This window comes from Folsomia candida, unplaced genomic scaffold, assembly GCF_002217175.1.
Source record: "Folsomia candida strain VU population unplaced genomic scaffold, ASM221717v1 Fcan01_Sc002, whole genome shotgun sequence".
Lineage (NCBI taxonomy): Eukaryota > Metazoa > Arthropoda > Collembola > Entomobryomorpha > Isotomidae > Folsomia > Folsomia candida.
Window position 1 is genome coordinate 15,362,615 of NW_019091194.1, and position 16,726 is coordinate 15,379,340.

The following is a 16,726-nucleotide window of genomic DNA, read 5'->3' on the forward strand; positions in this document are numbered from 1 at the left end:
GGAAAATTAGGATGATTGATTAATATTTCTTGTCAACGTAACAAGTGCATTTTGTTGATAGCGCCGTTCAGAGTGGGGACAGAGGACTCTCTTAAGGCAAATTAGGTGTCCGTATACGCCAATAAACAATTAGGTATATGTTCTCAAACTAAGCTAGGTATTAATACCATGTGTATTTATAGATAAGAATTTTTACAATGTTAGACTTTACAATATTAGTTAATAAATGACGGAGAAAATTCCGTATGGTCAACTAAATCTACAGGATTCTATTAATTGCCGTCAACTTTGGAGAATCAGACTTTATGGGAAATATGCGTTACAGTATGAATTTGGAAATGTTCTAAATATATTTGGTACGCGTCAGCGCTGATCTTCCGAAAGTGGGGTCATTCATTCTATTCCAATCCGTTTGTCCTACAACAAATCCCACATCTCTCATTCTCTCTTGAGCTCGTTTTTCTTCAATGTCAGCCCATCGGACCTGTATAGACGATTACAACCATAACATAAAAACACATAAGAACTATTTTATGAATGATTTGAATCATTTTATTCAATAAGCTACTCATACCCTTTTTTGGCCGGGTCTAGTCTGCTGACGAGATATGTAGTCTTCTGGGAGATGAGACGTTAGCCATGATTCAATACTCGAAGAAGTATCCACTTTATCATCATCGTTTCCAGATCTTTTTCGGCCCAAACCATCCAGTCGATCTAAACAACATTTTATATGCCAAATAAACAAATGTAAAAATTATAATCATGCTGGCATACGAATTAGTGACCAATTACTTAATTTTTCTTCAGAAGGTTCGATTTTCTCCCATTTACTTGTTTCAGGAAGCTTAGTCGACTGATTTTCTGTGTCATCATCCTACAAGTTTATAAAATTGCATTACATGTGTTCAGCAACAAAATAGAAAATACCAGTGCAGTCCGATATCATGCATTCATCTTTTCTCAACCTGATTATCAACCAATTCCATTTCCTCTGGTACGAAACTCATTACTTTTGACAAGGATTCTCCCATGTGTAAAATTTCAACTTCTGATAAGCAAGTGTCGACGATACTTTGAGAAATTTGTTCAATTAAATCGCCATTATGATGGTGATCATTAATTGGGTAGTCAGCAGATCCCCTGCTACTCTTTACAAATTTGTTGCCACACTCGTATTCGTTTCCATTCTCCATTCTGTCCGGAATAACAGAAGTATCGACTTGTGACAAATTTGACTACTATGTACCTTGTCTGAGTTGATCGCGGTCTATCAATAAATACGATCACATTATACCATGCTCCTCCTCCCAAATTAAAAAAAAAGACTTTTGAATTTGATCTTATAGCAACAACAATACTTATTTTCGTCATACGAAATGTTTTGTCGAGACGAAAAAAAAGGTATTCACGCACCTCCCATTTATCCTTCACGGGATCAGTAGTTTCTTCCTTGGGCTTTTCTACATTGGGTTCAACAATCTCTGTGTCAGAAACATCTTCCATTTCCACCTAGAACACAAAATAGGGAAATTGAGGAAAAAAAATAATATTATACATTTAATAAATTCAATACATTTAAAGATAGTTTTATGTGATCTTACATCTTGAATTGCATCATCTTGTAACAAAGTTCGCACATCCAATTTTACAAAATTAGAAGGACATCTTTCCCAGCTCTTATGAATCTTCAAAATGTCATCTCGATTTCGATGATGAATGTTCCGAGTCACACAACTTTCTACACTTTCCTCAACTTCGGCAATGTAAACCTGGTGTAGTTATTTTTTCGTGAAGCATGAAGTATATAAATATATATAGTTTTGTGATAAGTAAAAGAATAATTTTATGAACCACGTCATTAGCATGAACGACTAATTGTAAGACATGATTAATGCATCTTGCAATTGAATAGATGAATAGCACTACTAACATATTTAAGAATGCAACGTGATATGCTTTACTACCTGAAATTTTCGTTGGGTAGCGAATGATACCATGTCATCAAAGTGACGCACTTGATCATTGACACCATCAACAATGATGAATGGAAAGTAACCATTCTCCACATTCTTCTTAAATGTCTTGATAAGATCAGATCGATACTTTGGTTCCAAATCAGCCTACACAATGACAATCGATAACAGCAGGTTATCTGTATTGTTGCGAATAAAAATTTTGGCGCACAGGTTCAGTCCTTACCTCATACTCGTACTCCATTACAATTTTTGTTACATCTGCCCTTGTTACAGGATCTTTGACAATTTTCTCTGTTTCTTGCATAAAGTAGTCATCTATGGATAATATTCTCGGTGCACTTTCTCCCAATTCCACTTCTTTGTCCTAATGCCGTTCATAATGAAAAATATTCATAATACACACACGGAACCGAGAAGAGGGTTCACAAGCCCTCAGTTGTCTGTTGCAACTTGAGAAAAAATTAGTATTAACAACAATTCACCTTAATGAGCTTTGCAATATAAGATTTCCCAGAGCCGGGGAGACCTCGTAAAATTACAACAATTTGTGAAGGTCTCTTGGCCCTTCCCGGCTGATTGAGAATATCCAAGATATCAATCGTTTGATATCTTGGTGGTGGGGGGTTGGATGCAGGGAGATGTTCTGCACTTTTACCTCCAGCATGAGATCCACTGTGTTTAATTATTTTCAATGTGAAACAATAATTGCAAAATTCAATTGATGATGTGTATTTGGTAATCCATATCCATGCATGCTTTGACGTTCTGAACTTATCATCTTGGTTCCATTTCATTTTACGGTGCACATTACAAGCAAATTATTTTTTATGGACTTCAGGTCTGTTCTCGTATGTCGAAATAAATCAATCAAAAAAATAACTTGGATAATAAATATTAAATACTGCCTTAAATATCAGCATCATAAAAAGGAATAAAATTGGACATGGATGCAATGGATAAATAGAATAAATGCATAATATGATATGTGATTAAGGAGTAAAGAATGGTTAAAACGCTTACGGGTGATTTCTAAAGACTGGGACTTTGTCAAGTAACGGGCTTCGACGAATCCTTTTATCTGTTTCATTGGAAGATTCAATCCTATCCCGTTTTGAACCAATATCCTGTCGAGGTCTACCTCTGTCATAACCTTTTGAATATTTATCACGGTCAGGTTGCCGTCGCTCATCCTCTGGATCACGACGGACTCGATCAGTCGTTGTATCTCTATATCTTTCATCGGGTCGGCTATTTCTAATATCCTGGTTCTGGTCATCTCTTCGACTATTAGCAGGGCGTCGATCAGTCAAGGTATCACGTGACGGAGCTAATCTTGTTATCTCTCTTGGTGGAGAAGAATCCAGTATGATTACATCATCAGTTTCTTCACTATATACTGGATTGTAACTTTTCTGTCGGAAATGGCTGTGGACAGCATTAGGACGACCAATATCAGGTGAATCAAACGTCTCGGGTGGTCCAAACCGAGCAGCAAAACCTCGTCCTTTTCCTCGATTGGCAAATGGTAGCTCACGTTTATCGGGGATATGGTGATCTGATGGATGTCCATAGTCTTCCCTGTTGTAATCTCCATATGAGTCGTCACCAATAAAATCAGTAGTATTGTTGTACGGTGGGTATTGCATTTCAGATGATGCATACTGCGGTCGACCAAAATTTGTTCCTCTGCCACGTCCTTGACCTCTTGCTCGGATAGGCCCACCACGACCACCTCTGAAAGTATTTGAAGGGTGGGTTGCACGATAATTTTCACGTGATTCACGCTGATGATGATTTCCTTCAGAGTAATCCAAGTGATCTGTAAAGAAAACCAATTTAATAATTTAACAAAAATAACTTTCCAAATGAAATGGATACTGAAGAAACGCAGAAACATAGTTAATTTCATATGTACCATTGTAAACTGAAGGGTCGATTCCCATAGGACCTTTTGGAGCGACGGAACCATGCCCATAATCAATGACGTCACTATTGGAGGGAATATCATCGAAATTACTGTAGTCTCCATCTGCCACTGGCCGCTCACAGCGGGGAAGATCATACTCGTCGTCCTCAACGTCTCGAGAACCAGTCCCATGGCCATAATCTATCACAGCAGGCGTATTATTACTATCAGAAAAGTCATCTCCTTCATGGTAATAGTCATCGTTATTATTGGTTAATTCTTCTTCTTCTTCGACTGCTCCTCCGCGATCACGAGTAAACCATTCAGAAATGCCCCGTGTTTGTTGTTGAACAGATTCGGGTCCAGTGTGTGCATGTGGGGAGAGAGGAGGGGGCGATGGGTCTTTTGGTTTACTAGCAACTACTAAAGGGAGTAATTTGGAAGTGGCTGTGAATTCTAATCGAGATGTTGTTGGTACATCGAATGTTTGAGTATTTTGAATTTCCGGTTTTGTTGCTGTTCCAAATCCACGCCGGTTTAAATAATCATCTGTAACTTTGCAATCGTCTTTGCTTAAGAAATCAGACAATGTAGGTAGTTTCGCAGGCGTCTGCGCTTCACTTAATTTGGATCCCCAAGAAAATTGGTTATCAGTTGAGAAAGGATTTTTGTCTGACTGGCCAATATCAAATGGATTGTTGTCTTGCTTTGGTGTTACTTCGAAGGGATTTCCGGTCTTACTTTTATTTGGCATTTCCCAAGACACTTGATCAAAAGCAAATGGGTTTGCTTCAGGTTTATGGTCTTGAGGGTCTCTAGAAACACGATCAGAAGGTTGGTTGGATACAGAAGGTTGAGGTGGTTTCTTGTTTTTCCCTTCAGCAGCAAGATGCCCAATGGCAGATCTCTAAAAATATGAATACATCAAAATATTCCATAAGTTTTCGACTTTGTTTAGAGATTAATAGAAGTTAAAAAGTTTTATCCCTTACGTCACGATCTCGTGGAATACGCTCAACTGGTCTGTCTCGCTCATTGCGGGATCCACTTATTGGTAACACTCCAGATTTATTTTCTGTAGGGGGAATATTAGGCTGTAAACTCATAAGAGGGACAGGGCCAGATCTATTTGAAAATTGGTCATTGCAAGTATTAAGCCCATCGGCCTTGGTAGCGTGGGACATATTTGCTATGCGTTGTTGTGATTCAAAATTTGAAGCCTTAAAGTTGGGATGGGATTGTGTCGCAAAGTCATAAGAGGAAGAAGAGTCGGAACGAGAGTCGCTGAATCGGGGCGGTGGAGCAGTTGTCTTGTTGGGCATTGTGGAAGGGGGAGGCGGTGGCACATTAGTTTTGTTTTGTACAGCAGGAGTTCCTGTAAACAAGTACAATAAGAGTTGAGAAAGAAATTATCGTGAAGAAATATACTATTGATAATAACTTATGTAAGGTATGTACCGTCTTTTGAGCTTTCCTCTTTAGGGCGAGATTTTAACAAGTCTTCCAAGTTCATGTTCTCAGACATTGAGCTGACCTCTAGTCGAGCTTTGTTCATGCTGTCAATAATAAATCTCCTTTGTTCGATAAGCTGTTCTCTCCATAGGTTCCATTGATCCATATATTTATTATACGCATCATGATCTGGATGGTTTAGATTCGAAGTCTTCCAATTTTCAAACTGTTTCTCCCAATCACGAAATTTTTTATCAAATACTTTTAGAGTACGACGATCATATTCCACAGGTTTACCATCTTTTGGAGCTAACGGAATCTTAGCGGAAAACGATGCTGTTTGTTGGTTACTTGATGAATCGGACTTTGATGTACCAGACGTATCACTTCCAATTTGGAAATTATCTTTAAAATTATCCTTGTCTTGTTTCTTAGTTCCTGATTCGGGGCAACTGGTTTGGAGGGTACTTTCAGTTGAGCTAATGGCTGTACTACATGTTATCTGCTGTTTAATTTCATCACGAAGCTCCCACTTAATTCCATCATCCGTTTTTTTATTGTTGTTACTATTCCATACAACTCCTCCTTGAGTCGTCCAACCGGTTGATTGATTCCTGTTGTCCACATTATTACTAAGATTATCACTCTGTCCCTGTGGACTATCAAGTGTTACTGTTTCAATTTCATCTGAAGGGGCGTTTGGATTTGGAGATTTTTTTGTTTTGTCATCATCCATAAAATCCAAGCCAGGAATTCCTTTGTTATTTTGACTGCTGCTACCAAACAAATCTTGAGAGACGTTTAAAGCCATCAATGGGTTCACTTTAGATAATGTTTCCGTAGCTTGTTGAAATTGTCGAGCAGTTTCCGCATTTTGAAGTAGTTTTAGTACCACATCTGGAATTTGTGGGTCAGAATTGTGTTGACTTTGCTTTCCAGCAGCAGGGGTAGCAATAGTATTAGAACTAGTAGTGCTGCTAGCAGTTGTGGCAGCGCTACTAAAATTCTGGTTAAATTTCGAGCTGGTAGCCTGACTGGTTGGTTGTGGTGGTAGTGGCGGAGGGGGTGCCGCAGGTGTGGGTGGATTAACAGGTAAACTCGGCGGGACTGCTGTTGGTAATGGTGGCTGTAATTGTAATTGATGAGGAGTAATTTCTCCATAAAAAGAATTACGTGGCTTCAAATCTTCTGGTGGAGGTCCTGGTGGCAGAGGAGGCTGAGGATTTGGCCTAGGATATCCAACATTGGTTTGGAACAGTGGCTGATTTTGTTGTTGAATTTGTTGTTGTTGCATAAATGCATTTTGTTGTTGGAAGAACGCGTTATTATTATTGTTCATGTACGGATTGATGTTCATCAAGTTAGCATTAGCGTTTGCCCAAGCACTGTTTCCAACCATGCCCATCATAGGAGATTGCTGTTGGTTCATATTATTATTGGGGTTGACCATACCAGCAGAATAAGTACTTGGCGTTTGAACTCCATAACCGGCGTACCCCATTAAATTGGTTTGTATTTGCTGTTGTTGGCCTTGTTGAAGCTGGAACTGATTTTGGGGAGTTGCAACTGGTTGTCTTTGATTCTGTTTTTGAGCTCCCTGATATTAAATTCGTTATTTTAATATACAACTCATGTTATGGTTTTAAAATTTTGATTTTAATCAAATATAAGTGAAATAATATGTCAAACCTGCTGCATTCCTCCGCCAATCCAGGGGTTCCACTCACTTCCACTGCCCCCATTGTTGTTGAACCCACCTCCGTACATTTCTGTGAAAAACGTTCTACCAGCAACTGAAAAACAATCAGATTTATCAATCGGTCTTCAAATATCGGAAGTCATAATTTTTCATGTGTATACTCACCCACTTGGTTAAAAGTGTATCTATTCCTTGATTAATTGCACAATATTTATGTTAGGATGACTTACGTCACCACGCCGGTCACAGAGTTTTTAAAATATTGTCATTGTTGGCTCAACTTCTTTCTGAGAGTGAAAGGCAATAATCTTTCGTAAGGAACTCAACTTTGTGGTAGCAAATCCTCTTCCATTCTCAAAAATATGCAACTTACAGTTTAAAGTAGTATTTATCCACCGAGATGCATTGTTCACTATTGAGAAATCAAGTAGAAAATAATGATAATCCGAAATCGGCAAGATCCATCATTTTTTTAAAAAAACCTATGTACAACATCCAACTTCCAAGCTACTGCGACTAGATTATAAGAGTTGAATCAAGAGCCGAGTTGCTGTCTCACATTGGCTGGTTTGCAGTCGTCTTTGTTCAGACCATATTACGCTTCATTTCATGAAAAACTGAAGTGGTTTGAAAACTGAAAAGCATTGAAATTGAAACTGAAAACGGGCAATTTTTCTGGAACGCAATGTTCCAACACGGTTCCAAACAAAACGTCCTGTCCTAATAAATTAGCAATCCAAAATCCAAATGTTAGCATGAAAATGTCACAAATGGCTCAGAGACAATAGGAAAACTCAAATTTTAATCATAGCCCTCTCGTATGACACTCAAATAGTTGTTTAATGGTTAAATGATTTTACAAGCAAAGCTGCTTTATTCCAGTATATTTCCAAAGAAGTGATAAGTTACAAACTCCCCTCAAAACTACTACCAAGTTGGTAGTACCAAAAACAAATATTACATTGTTCAGTGTGTCAAACGTTATAAATTACAATTATTATCTAGTATCTACATACATATATGCTGGCTGGACCATGTAAAATACCCTAATAAAACTTTCCCCAATGGGCTGGGTAGTCATCTATCAATAGTTTCGACATTAGACATTCATCCAGGCACTTATTGACAATGTAGCATTTTCACATTAACTTCATTATTACCTCAATGCATACTGCAATCCACTAAACTAATTAGAATTATAAGCATATTTCAACACAATATCACTACCGGCAGAAACATAATAGTAACAATTAAAGGACGTAAAATTGCATTAAAAATATTAACGTAAAATTGTAAACGACAGCTTCCAAATGCGTCCAAAAGTTTGCTAATATAGACCATCACCTTCAAAAATACTATCAATCATCAGTCAATTTCAGTTTATGTATATGTACTAACTATCAACAGTAGTTCTGCTTGCATACATAGTTCCGGTACTGCGTAATTTGCGTGCATTCAGGGGAATCATATCATATATTGGTGAATATAGTAGTTAACAATTAGTGAAATCATAAAGTTGAAAAGTGAATATAAATAATCTGCAAGTACGACGGACAAGACTAGTAAAACGGTCAACGGAATGTAAAAACAATAAAAGGTATGAAATTTTAAAATGCAACGTACAAAAACAAAATGTCTATCATATATATTATACCCTCATCTCTTTTGCACAACTCTGGTTATTAAAAATAGAATTAAATGGTAACAACTGAATACTTTTCGTCAACATAAATAATACACAAATAAAATGTCTACTCATGTGGTCAGTTTGCTTGAAAAAGTCAGGTCCGATTCCTAGTGCTGAGGAGTGTAGATTTAGGGGGGTCACAATTATTGGGGTCTTTGGCGCGGCCATTCGGAACTCTTTTTTGGTAAATATTTTATAATTTCGGAAGAAATCTGTAAAATTCATGCATAGATTAAATTATCGGTATACTTTTTCGGTTTTTATTTTGCAGTTTGCTTGCTTTATTACCTGCTCTTCTGGATTAAGTACCGACATTGAGCTTGCCTTCCGCATATTATGCCTGACAAATGTACAAAAAGTCACATGTATTGAAAATTTCTATTAAAAAAGATGAGTATGAGGTCGATTAACAAATTATTTGCTTTATGAGTAGGAAATAATTATTCATTGATGTGTGCGATAATTGAATAACTAATACTAAATCTAACCATATATGAATTATTTATTTCTGTCCTACAAATCTGCTACGCATTTACTGACAATGAAATAAATCTCAGTTTCGTATGCATTTCAACAAAGTACATAATTTCAAGAACTAACCACGAGTCCAGACTCCGATTTTGCTGGTGGCCTGCCCTTTTCATGCTGCAAAGTGTAATGAAATAAATTGAAAACCGTATTTAATTATCATCGTTAAAGACAACTGTTTGGTGCTCGCATTGAAAAATTACAGCAAAAGTGTAAGAGATATGTAAGTTAAAACTAATAAAGAAACACAGATGAAAAGGGATAATTAAACCAAAACCGGAAATCCTATTGTATATTTAAATAACCCATCAAATGAGAGCAGAACAAAATGCGTGCTTCAAGCTGATGTATAAATCGTTGCAATAGACTCAATGTACATAGGCACAAAATTATGTAGAAATAATTAGCATATTGCATGAAATGTGTTTGCATTCTAGCAAATAGCGTTTTGAAATTCTATATACACGTTAAAGAAATAATTACACAATCAGCAATTAGTACATAAATATTTCTGGGGGAATATTCAAAACTCATCATATTAACTTGGAGCGACTTAGGAATGTTGCATGCAGTGATTTTAGTAATTTCTTGAGTAGTATTATCACAGTCGAATTGTTCATGCTCTCATTCGGTTGGTATCATAATCCAAATCCTCCAAATGTACTCGTAGTGTATGGTGTCGCACTCTTGTTTTAATGAATACTGATGTAACTCTCACCTTGATGTATATTCCGGTTCAAATGGTTTTCTTGCTAAAATTTCCATCACTTTTGGTATTGAATTTCTTATGGATGCTCGCAATTTGGAGAAGGAACCTGACCTCCTTAACTTCCCATACTGCTAATCAGTAATAAACAAATTCAAAGAAGTTGCTGTTTTATCTAAAACTTGTAACGTCGTCTACAAACTAATAGGTATTTATGATCAACATTCTCCATGTTAATTTCGTCACATTGAAATGTTCCTAGCTCAACGAAACTCATTCGGCATTCGACACTGTCAATCTATAAGCATGTCGTTAACATGCACATTCGAAAATTCGCCGTCACATTGTGGAGAAAGGTGTACGATACAAAGCTGTAATTGGATTGCAATGCAAGCAGTGATCCGGGTGCATCAACCAAATAGACAAAATCGACAATAAGAATATGCGTAATAATAGCAATGATGATGTTAGACATGTGTGTGTTGTAAGAAGTAAGATGAGGTTTAACCTATGTATGAGTACATTTAATTAGTTTTGCATGCATTTGCAAATCACAAAAAATATAATTGGCACAATCAACCAAATGTATATTGTGACTGGTTGTGACTCTTATCCTTAGAGATGAGATTTCACGAGCTATTGGCTACAAGCCCCATGAAATGAAATAAAATAAAGTTCACCATCGTCATAAAATAGTATGCGAAAATGTTAAAAATTGGATTATATTTTTAAAAAAAAGTTTATCAGCACTAATAAAAGTAAATTAATAATATAATTTGTTCCTAAATGTATGTAGGTTATTATTTGATATAATATCACTAAAACATACCTGCTGTATTCAAATAGTTTTACGAAAAAGGCATTTGATCACTATTTTACTTTCGGGAAGGCACGCTAATTGAGATTCTTGAATTAATATTGATAATGTTATTTTTCTTTGTAATTATATTAAATCACGCAAGTATGCAAGCATACTATGAATTTGGGTCTAATTATTATTGCAAAGACAGTGATATTCCATGATTGGTTCAGTCTGATATTGCAAGTTCGAATAGTACAATTCTGAATTTTTGTGAATATACGCCAATCAGTCGAGGCTTATTCAAATTTTAGCCAGATTGGCTCGCGCTTCTCTCAATCACATTTTACTAATTATTAGTTTAAATACGATTATCACGATTGAAATCCCAGTGCATTTAACAGTTTGGTTTTCAAACCGGTCGTTGATCGTTGCATATCTCCAGTGTCTCCTGAAGTGATATTGGTTCTCTGTATACTGATATTTGGATCTCCTGACACCACCTTTGCTTGCCCTACCGACGGCTGTAATCAATTGAAAACCATTTAATAAAGTAATAAAATTTGCTATCATGCAATTTATTAGATGGAAACGAACATGGTCAGTCTGTGTAGTTTTTCAAACTCAGGTCAATATTAATTCATATTATGGCTCACTTCTGTTAGTAATGAATTAATTGTAAAAACGTTATTATCATTATAGCTTATCTTGCTTATTTCTAACCATTATCAGTGTAATAATCACCATGAGTGTAGTTAATGAAATATGTATGTACGTATAGCTAGTCGATCCGCTCATTCGAAATTCAAGGGCAACCTAAATTGCTCACGGCTTGTCGTAGATGTGTATAAAGCAAACACGACGACGTCTTGTATAATATAACTACCTACTAGAGGTACTTTTTTACATACAAGCAAAAAAAATAGTAGCTGTGTAGTTTACAATTTCTCCTACTACAATACAACTGAATGTAGGAAAAGGTATTTAAAAAAATCCAAGAATGAATGATTAAAGCTGTCAGAATACAAAAAAAGAATCTAAGCTAGTGTGTATCACAGTAAGTGTACAAAGATAGTAAAAGCCAACAAGCAAATTTCCGAATAAATATCAATTGTCTTTCTTACTGACCTCATCCCCCGCGTCGTACTGACATGAGTCCAAGGATTCTCGAGATCCTCGACGACTACGATCACGAGAAGTTTGAGCCTGCAAACTTCTTCGTTTTTCTTGTGGGGTAAGTACACCACCACCTTCCGGGCCTAGAATTTGCGCCATTTTGGCTTGAGAATAAAAATTATTACTTTTAAATTATTATTTTTAAATGAAGTTAAATTTTAACATTGAATTTATTTAACCCCAACCTTGCTTAATTACGTCAAGAGCCTAATTCAAGAGGAACAACACTAATTAGGAATTTATTTTTGTAATTGTATTAAGATTTGGGATTTTGTATACCTCTTTTCTGGAACGCATTGCACATTCTTCAACAGTTTCAGCAGCTTCATACTTTCCTTGCCGTCGATATAAAAATCCCAAATTTTTTAATGTGGTCGTGACAGTCGGTGAGTCTACTTTTGCAGTTTTATGCCAGACACCATAGTCAGCAGCAGAACCTTCCTTATTCTTGGATTTATTCTCTTCTCTCTCCTCAGCTATATAAATCAAATAATGGAGACGATTATAATTTTACTCTTACTATAACGCCAAGATGAATTATAGGGTTCATGGGCGTGATATGGTATATACTTACCCACTTGCCAAATGGGTTTGTTATCATCTATAAACACAAATAAGCAAATATTAATATTATTTTGTTACTCTTAATAAGTCGCAGAAGAAGTACACCAATGACTTTTACGTACTGTCTATTGCACCATATTCTTTTTCATGTGCCCTGGTTAGTACTTGTTTGTACAATATTTCTGCTTCCTTGTATTTTCCTTGTTTTAGGTAACAGGAAGCTAAATTGTTTTTGGTTTTGGCCACATTTGGATCGTCTGGACCAAGTTTGGATTCATATATTTCTAATGCACGTCTGTAGTATCTTTCCACTTCCTCGTATTTACCCTTGAGGATAATATAGTACATTAGCGAACATTTAGGTTTAGGTAATTAAGAACTAACTACAAACTACAATCATGTCTCTAGAGACTGGAGATCATACCTGATTCTGACATAATAAAGCCAAATTGTTCAATTGTTTCGCCACATCCGGGTGAGTCTAAAAATTTACCATTGAAAAAAAAATATTATGAAAAATAGTTGCATATAGAACAGTATTTGGTAATTCTGTCAGCATTATAATTTTGACAATCTCCAACAGATAATATCTTAAAATACAAACTAAATGACCTACATTTCCCAGCACTTTTTCTCGAATTTCTAGTGCACGCTTGCACAATGGTTCTGCGTCCTTGTATTTACCACGTTTACCATACAATACTGCTAAATTATTTAAAGTTGCTGCAACCTGAAAATTTACATTTATTATTATTCAAATTATTTAGTATCTTTGTGATGTCTAACTCACTGCTGGATGGTTTTCGCCAAGAGTCCTAAAATATTTAAATAACTATTATTTTAAGACACAATGATGACGCTTTTCTTATTTAAGTATATATCACTCACTTTTCTCTGATAGCCAATGCATCGTTCAATAGCTTTGCAGCTTCCTTGTATTTATTTTGATCCCTATAAATCGACAAAAGAATACTTTGAATCATATATCATTAATCTATATGCAAGTTTTGGCAAACACACCTGTAAACCAATGCAAGTATATTGAGCATTGTCGCGACATCAGGATGATCTCGACCAGATGTCCTTTCCAAGTCCTCTAAAGCTTGTTTACAAAGAGGAACTGCAACCTCATATCGCCCTTCATAAGAGGTAAATAAATTTTATTAGCTAGTTAATCATAGTCAATAGGCTAGATGTGTAACAACTCAAATGAACCAAACCTTGCGACGCATATTGGATGACGAGGTTGTGAAGGGTCCTTAATCTAGCAGGAATTTCGTAGCCGGCACTCGCTTGTTGCACAAACTGACTTGGAGGAGTGGGCGACATTGCTTTATACGGTTAAGATTGTTTGTATTAATATCTCTCATTAGTTTAGTAAGTGTAAACCAAATAGGTCCACCTACCCCTGTCGTCGTTGTCATCATCAGGGAACAAGTCCATGACGGGATCCGCTTCTGATTTATTTTCTGAACGTGATGAAGATTCCATTGTGCTCTCTTCATTCTGTATATGTGCATACAAATTATTTCAATTTGTACTCCATGTTAATTGGGGAAAATGAAGCAAAGCCAAGCATTTATAATGATGAAATTTCTTACATCTTGGTCATATTTTTTTATTGAATTGAAAAATTCGAGTCCCTTTTTTTCTTCTTCTAATTGGGCAACCAATTGTTCGGATGCTTGTAACCGCTGCTGAGTAGTTGCTAATTCATCTCTCAACCAGGCGTTTTCTTGACACAATCGCTTTACTTGTGTTCGTAATTTTTGCTTTTCTGCCTCTGTTATTTGCATGTGTGTAGCAAGTGCGACCATAACCTGTAAAAAATGTAGGATTAAACTTGTTTTCTGAGTAGTAAGGAACTTTTATAATAAAATTAAAAACTAAACCAAGGTCCGATTTTAAAGATGTTCGCAACCAAAAGGTCACGTTGGTAAGCTCGTACCTTAGCTTCCTCAATCCCGATATCTATCATCTCCAAGGATTTGTGAAGTATATCTGTTTTCTCAAATGCAAGAATGGTGTCACTGTTGCCCGAATCTTGAGACTTGTGATTCACGGAGGGTTCCAATGCTTGAAGATCTGCATGATGTTCGATTTTTAGGGATTCTACACGGGTTAATTAACAACAATAATAAAAGTTTGAATTAATATTCCATATATGAATATTGTGTCTTACATGTTTACATACATACGACATATACGAGGAAAATTCTTACCTAAACCAGAGATGACGGTCTTGGTACTGCTCACAATCTCATCTTGCGTTAGTTGCGTCATTTTGTCCACCAATTGTTTTTGTTCTCTAGTTAAAATGAATTAAAAATACGTATTTCAATATTAGACACTAAACTTTTTATAACCCCAGTCACAATAAACTCACTTTACTCCAATTTTGAAGTATAACCTCATTTTGTACCATTTATACATACGAGCAAAAATATTATACAGATAATGATTGATATTTTCAGATTTTTGAAGATTTGGTAATAAAATTAAACATCTATGACAAATATCATTGATTTTTGCCAACTGACCGGCACTATAAGGCTGCGATGAGTATAAACTTATCATCAATATCCTCAACAACAAAAAAGTTACATTTTAGTACCGTTAGTTTGTGTAGAATGCATGAAACGCTGCCGATTTTCAAGTATTACCGACATATTAATGCATAATGCTGTTGTAAAACAAGTTGTGAAAACTTGCTTTCCTATCTAGTTTGTAGTTTATCCATTATAAAATTGTATACGCAATTATTGTACGTACTAATTTCATTAAAACGAGCCAATCATGTTGATGTGCGTCAGATGCGTATATGTGTTCAATTTTCCTAGTCCGGTTTTTAGTAACTAGATCTCGATTTCGAATACTTAATATTGCACCAGACAAGCAGATAACACCTGTCTGTAATTACATTGCAATGGTTTACAATATAAATATCTATAGTTATTGATTGCGAAATGCCTTTTGCGAAACGCTTTACCACACCAATATGTATATTATTATATTTGGGTAGTGCATGGCTGTAGCTTTAATTGTGTTTAAATTGTAGAAACTATAAGGGTGAAGGAATGCAGAGAGTGTTATCGTATATTATACACTTACCTATCCATATAATGGCAAAATATTGAAAGCCTTATTGTTTGATGTACGTCCTAAGATTTTACTGTTCACATTCGAAATTTAAAAGTTTATTACAGATTATTCTTCGCCGTAGCGTCAGCGGCTGCCGAATAGAATTCACGGTGTCATTCAATGGTTATTGAAATTCGTTCAGCAATTTAGCACTTCATAATATATTTTAGTAACATATTTCGTTTCTACATGCTAGCTCTAGCATTATTTTCTGCAAAACTTTAATGTAATTAGACTATGACTATACAATCACGTAGTATTATCTTAAAATCCACTTCAATTGAATTATTCTTGACAGCTGTTCACTGTTATTCTGGCTGGTTCTGAATCAGATTCAGCAACTCGTTCATATAAACTATGAACTGAAAGTTTCAAGGTATTATGAATGTCGCGAACAATTTAATCCGATTGAATTTATACAAAACGAAATCGTCCCTTCACTCACTTTTACTATATTTGATGCTTGAATTGAAAAAATAAGAAATATGCATCACGGTTTACACTTATATTTCGACGACGAGAAATTACGAAATTTGGAAATTTGTAAGTGGGACCAGACAATTGAGGAGGAGCAGCTGTAATTTACTTTCCTTTATTTAGAACAGATTCGAACTCTCCTCCACTCCTCGTCATTTCATCATCAGCAGAACGGAAGTGAGCAAACTAGAGACTAAATTTTTTATCTGCTGCCTATGCCACAGCCAGATTGAAGATCAAACAACCGTGAATCACACGTCGGATGTCTAGCTCTATAGGTTTAGATTATTACGTCTACGCTCAATGTTTTGTGTGTATAAATTGCACGAATCTTCGCACCACCACCATCATCAGCCAACTTGCTTGCCGCAAAATCACCTCAGTGGGTGTGTTTATGTTAAGGACAGTAACACGTGCCCTAGCGCCATCCTTTTTACGGTAAGTCAAATTATTTCATATGAATTCGTAGTCCCTGCCAGGACTTATTACACCAGAAATATGTGACACACTCCAATTTAAAACAATGCATAGAAAGTTTAGAGTAGCAAATACCACAATTAAACCAACTTTTAAAGTGCACAATAATTGAAGTTAGTGGTTCAACGAGTAGAA

The 16,726-nt window shown here is 35.9% G+C and overlaps 2 protein-coding genes across 5 annotated transcripts; both read right to left on the reverse strand.

Moving 5' to 3' along the window:
* Positions 1-129: 129 nt before the first annotated feature.
* Positions 130-7,566, reverse strand: LOC110843786. 3 transcript variants are annotated; one of them, XM_022089823.2, is made up of 15 exons: positions 7,410-7,566; positions 7,202-7,323; positions 7,027-7,130; positions 5,344-6,934; positions 4,878-5,260; positions 3,895-4,792; positions 3,000-3,798; positions 2,462-2,651; positions 2,203-2,343; positions 1,968-2,123; positions 1,605-1,772; positions 1,417-1,512; positions 796-877; positions 575-717; positions 130-484 (listed from the first exon to the last, which is right to left on the reverse strand). In XM_022089823.2, the coding sequence occupies exons 3-15, from the start codon at positions 7,102-7,104 to the stop codon at positions 344-346; spliced, it is 4,866 nt and encodes a 1,621-aa protein (XP_021945515.1). In that variant the 5' UTR covers positions 7,105-7,130; positions 7,202-7,323; positions 7,410-7,566; the 3' UTR covers positions 130-343. The 3 variants fall into 3 exon arrangements, with proteins under 3 accessions (XP_021945515.1, XP_021945514.1, XP_035704733.1); XM_022089822.2 differs by having other exon boundaries at positions 7,202-7,554; XM_035848840.1 differs by lacking the exons at positions 130-484; positions 575-717; positions 796-877 and adding an exon at positions 1,082-1,270 and having other exon boundaries at positions 7,202-7,559.
* A 316-nt stretch (positions 7,567-7,882) lies between these two features.
* On the reverse strand, positions 7,883-16,424 carry LOC110845243 (kinesin light chain). Of its 2 annotated transcripts, XM_022091627.2 has the most exons (19): positions 15,608-16,424; positions 14,719-14,804; positions 14,445-14,608; positions 14,098-14,316; positions 13,903-14,002; positions 13,717-13,827; positions 13,517-13,634; positions 13,385-13,447; positions 13,287-13,311; positions 13,113-13,226; positions 12,921-12,977; positions 12,619-12,823; positions 12,507-12,533; positions 12,212-12,408; positions 12,118-12,139; positions 11,885-12,036; positions 9,324-9,368; positions 9,012-9,063; positions 7,883-8,935 (listed from the first exon to the last, which is right to left on the reverse strand). In XM_022091627.2, the coding sequence occupies exons 1-18, from the start codon at positions 15,613-15,615 to the stop codon at positions 9,058-9,060; spliced, it is 1,719 nt and encodes a 572-aa protein (XP_021947319.1). In that variant the 5' UTR covers positions 15,616-16,424; the 3' UTR covers positions 7,883-8,935; positions 9,012-9,057. The 2 variants fall into 2 exon arrangements, with proteins under 2 accessions (XP_021947319.1, XP_021947318.1); XM_022091626.2 differs by lacking the exons at positions 7,883-8,935; positions 9,012-9,063; positions 9,324-9,368 and adding an exon at positions 10,651-11,280 and having other exon boundaries at positions 15,608-16,421.
* Positions 16,425-16,726: the final 302 nt, after the last annotated feature.

Excerpts from the sequence above, each read along its gene's own strand:
- LOC110845243 (XM_022091626.2), bottom strand. Across the intron at positions 14,609-14,718 it reads GACCGTCATCTCTGGTTTAG|AATCCCTAAAAATCGAACAT; the intron begins GTAAGAATTTTC and ends TAACCCGTGTAG. Across the intron at positions 12,140-12,211 it reads CAATGCGTTCCAGAAAAGAG|GCTCTTGACGTAATTAAGCA; the intron begins GTATACAAAATC and ends CTCTTGAATTAG.
- LOC110843786 (XM_022089823.2), bottom strand. The coding sequence starts at position 7,104 with ATGTACGGAGGTGGGTTCAACAACAATGGGGGCAGTGGAAGTGAGTGG. Across the intron at positions 3,799-3,894 it reads CGACCCTTCAGTTTACAATG|ATCACTTGGATTACTCTGAA; the intron begins GTACATATGAAA and ends TTTTCTTTACAG. Across the intron at positions 2,124-2,202 it reads TAATGGAGTACGAGTATGAG|GCTGATTTGGAACCAAAGTA; the intron begins GTAAGGACTGAA and ends GTCATTGTGTAG.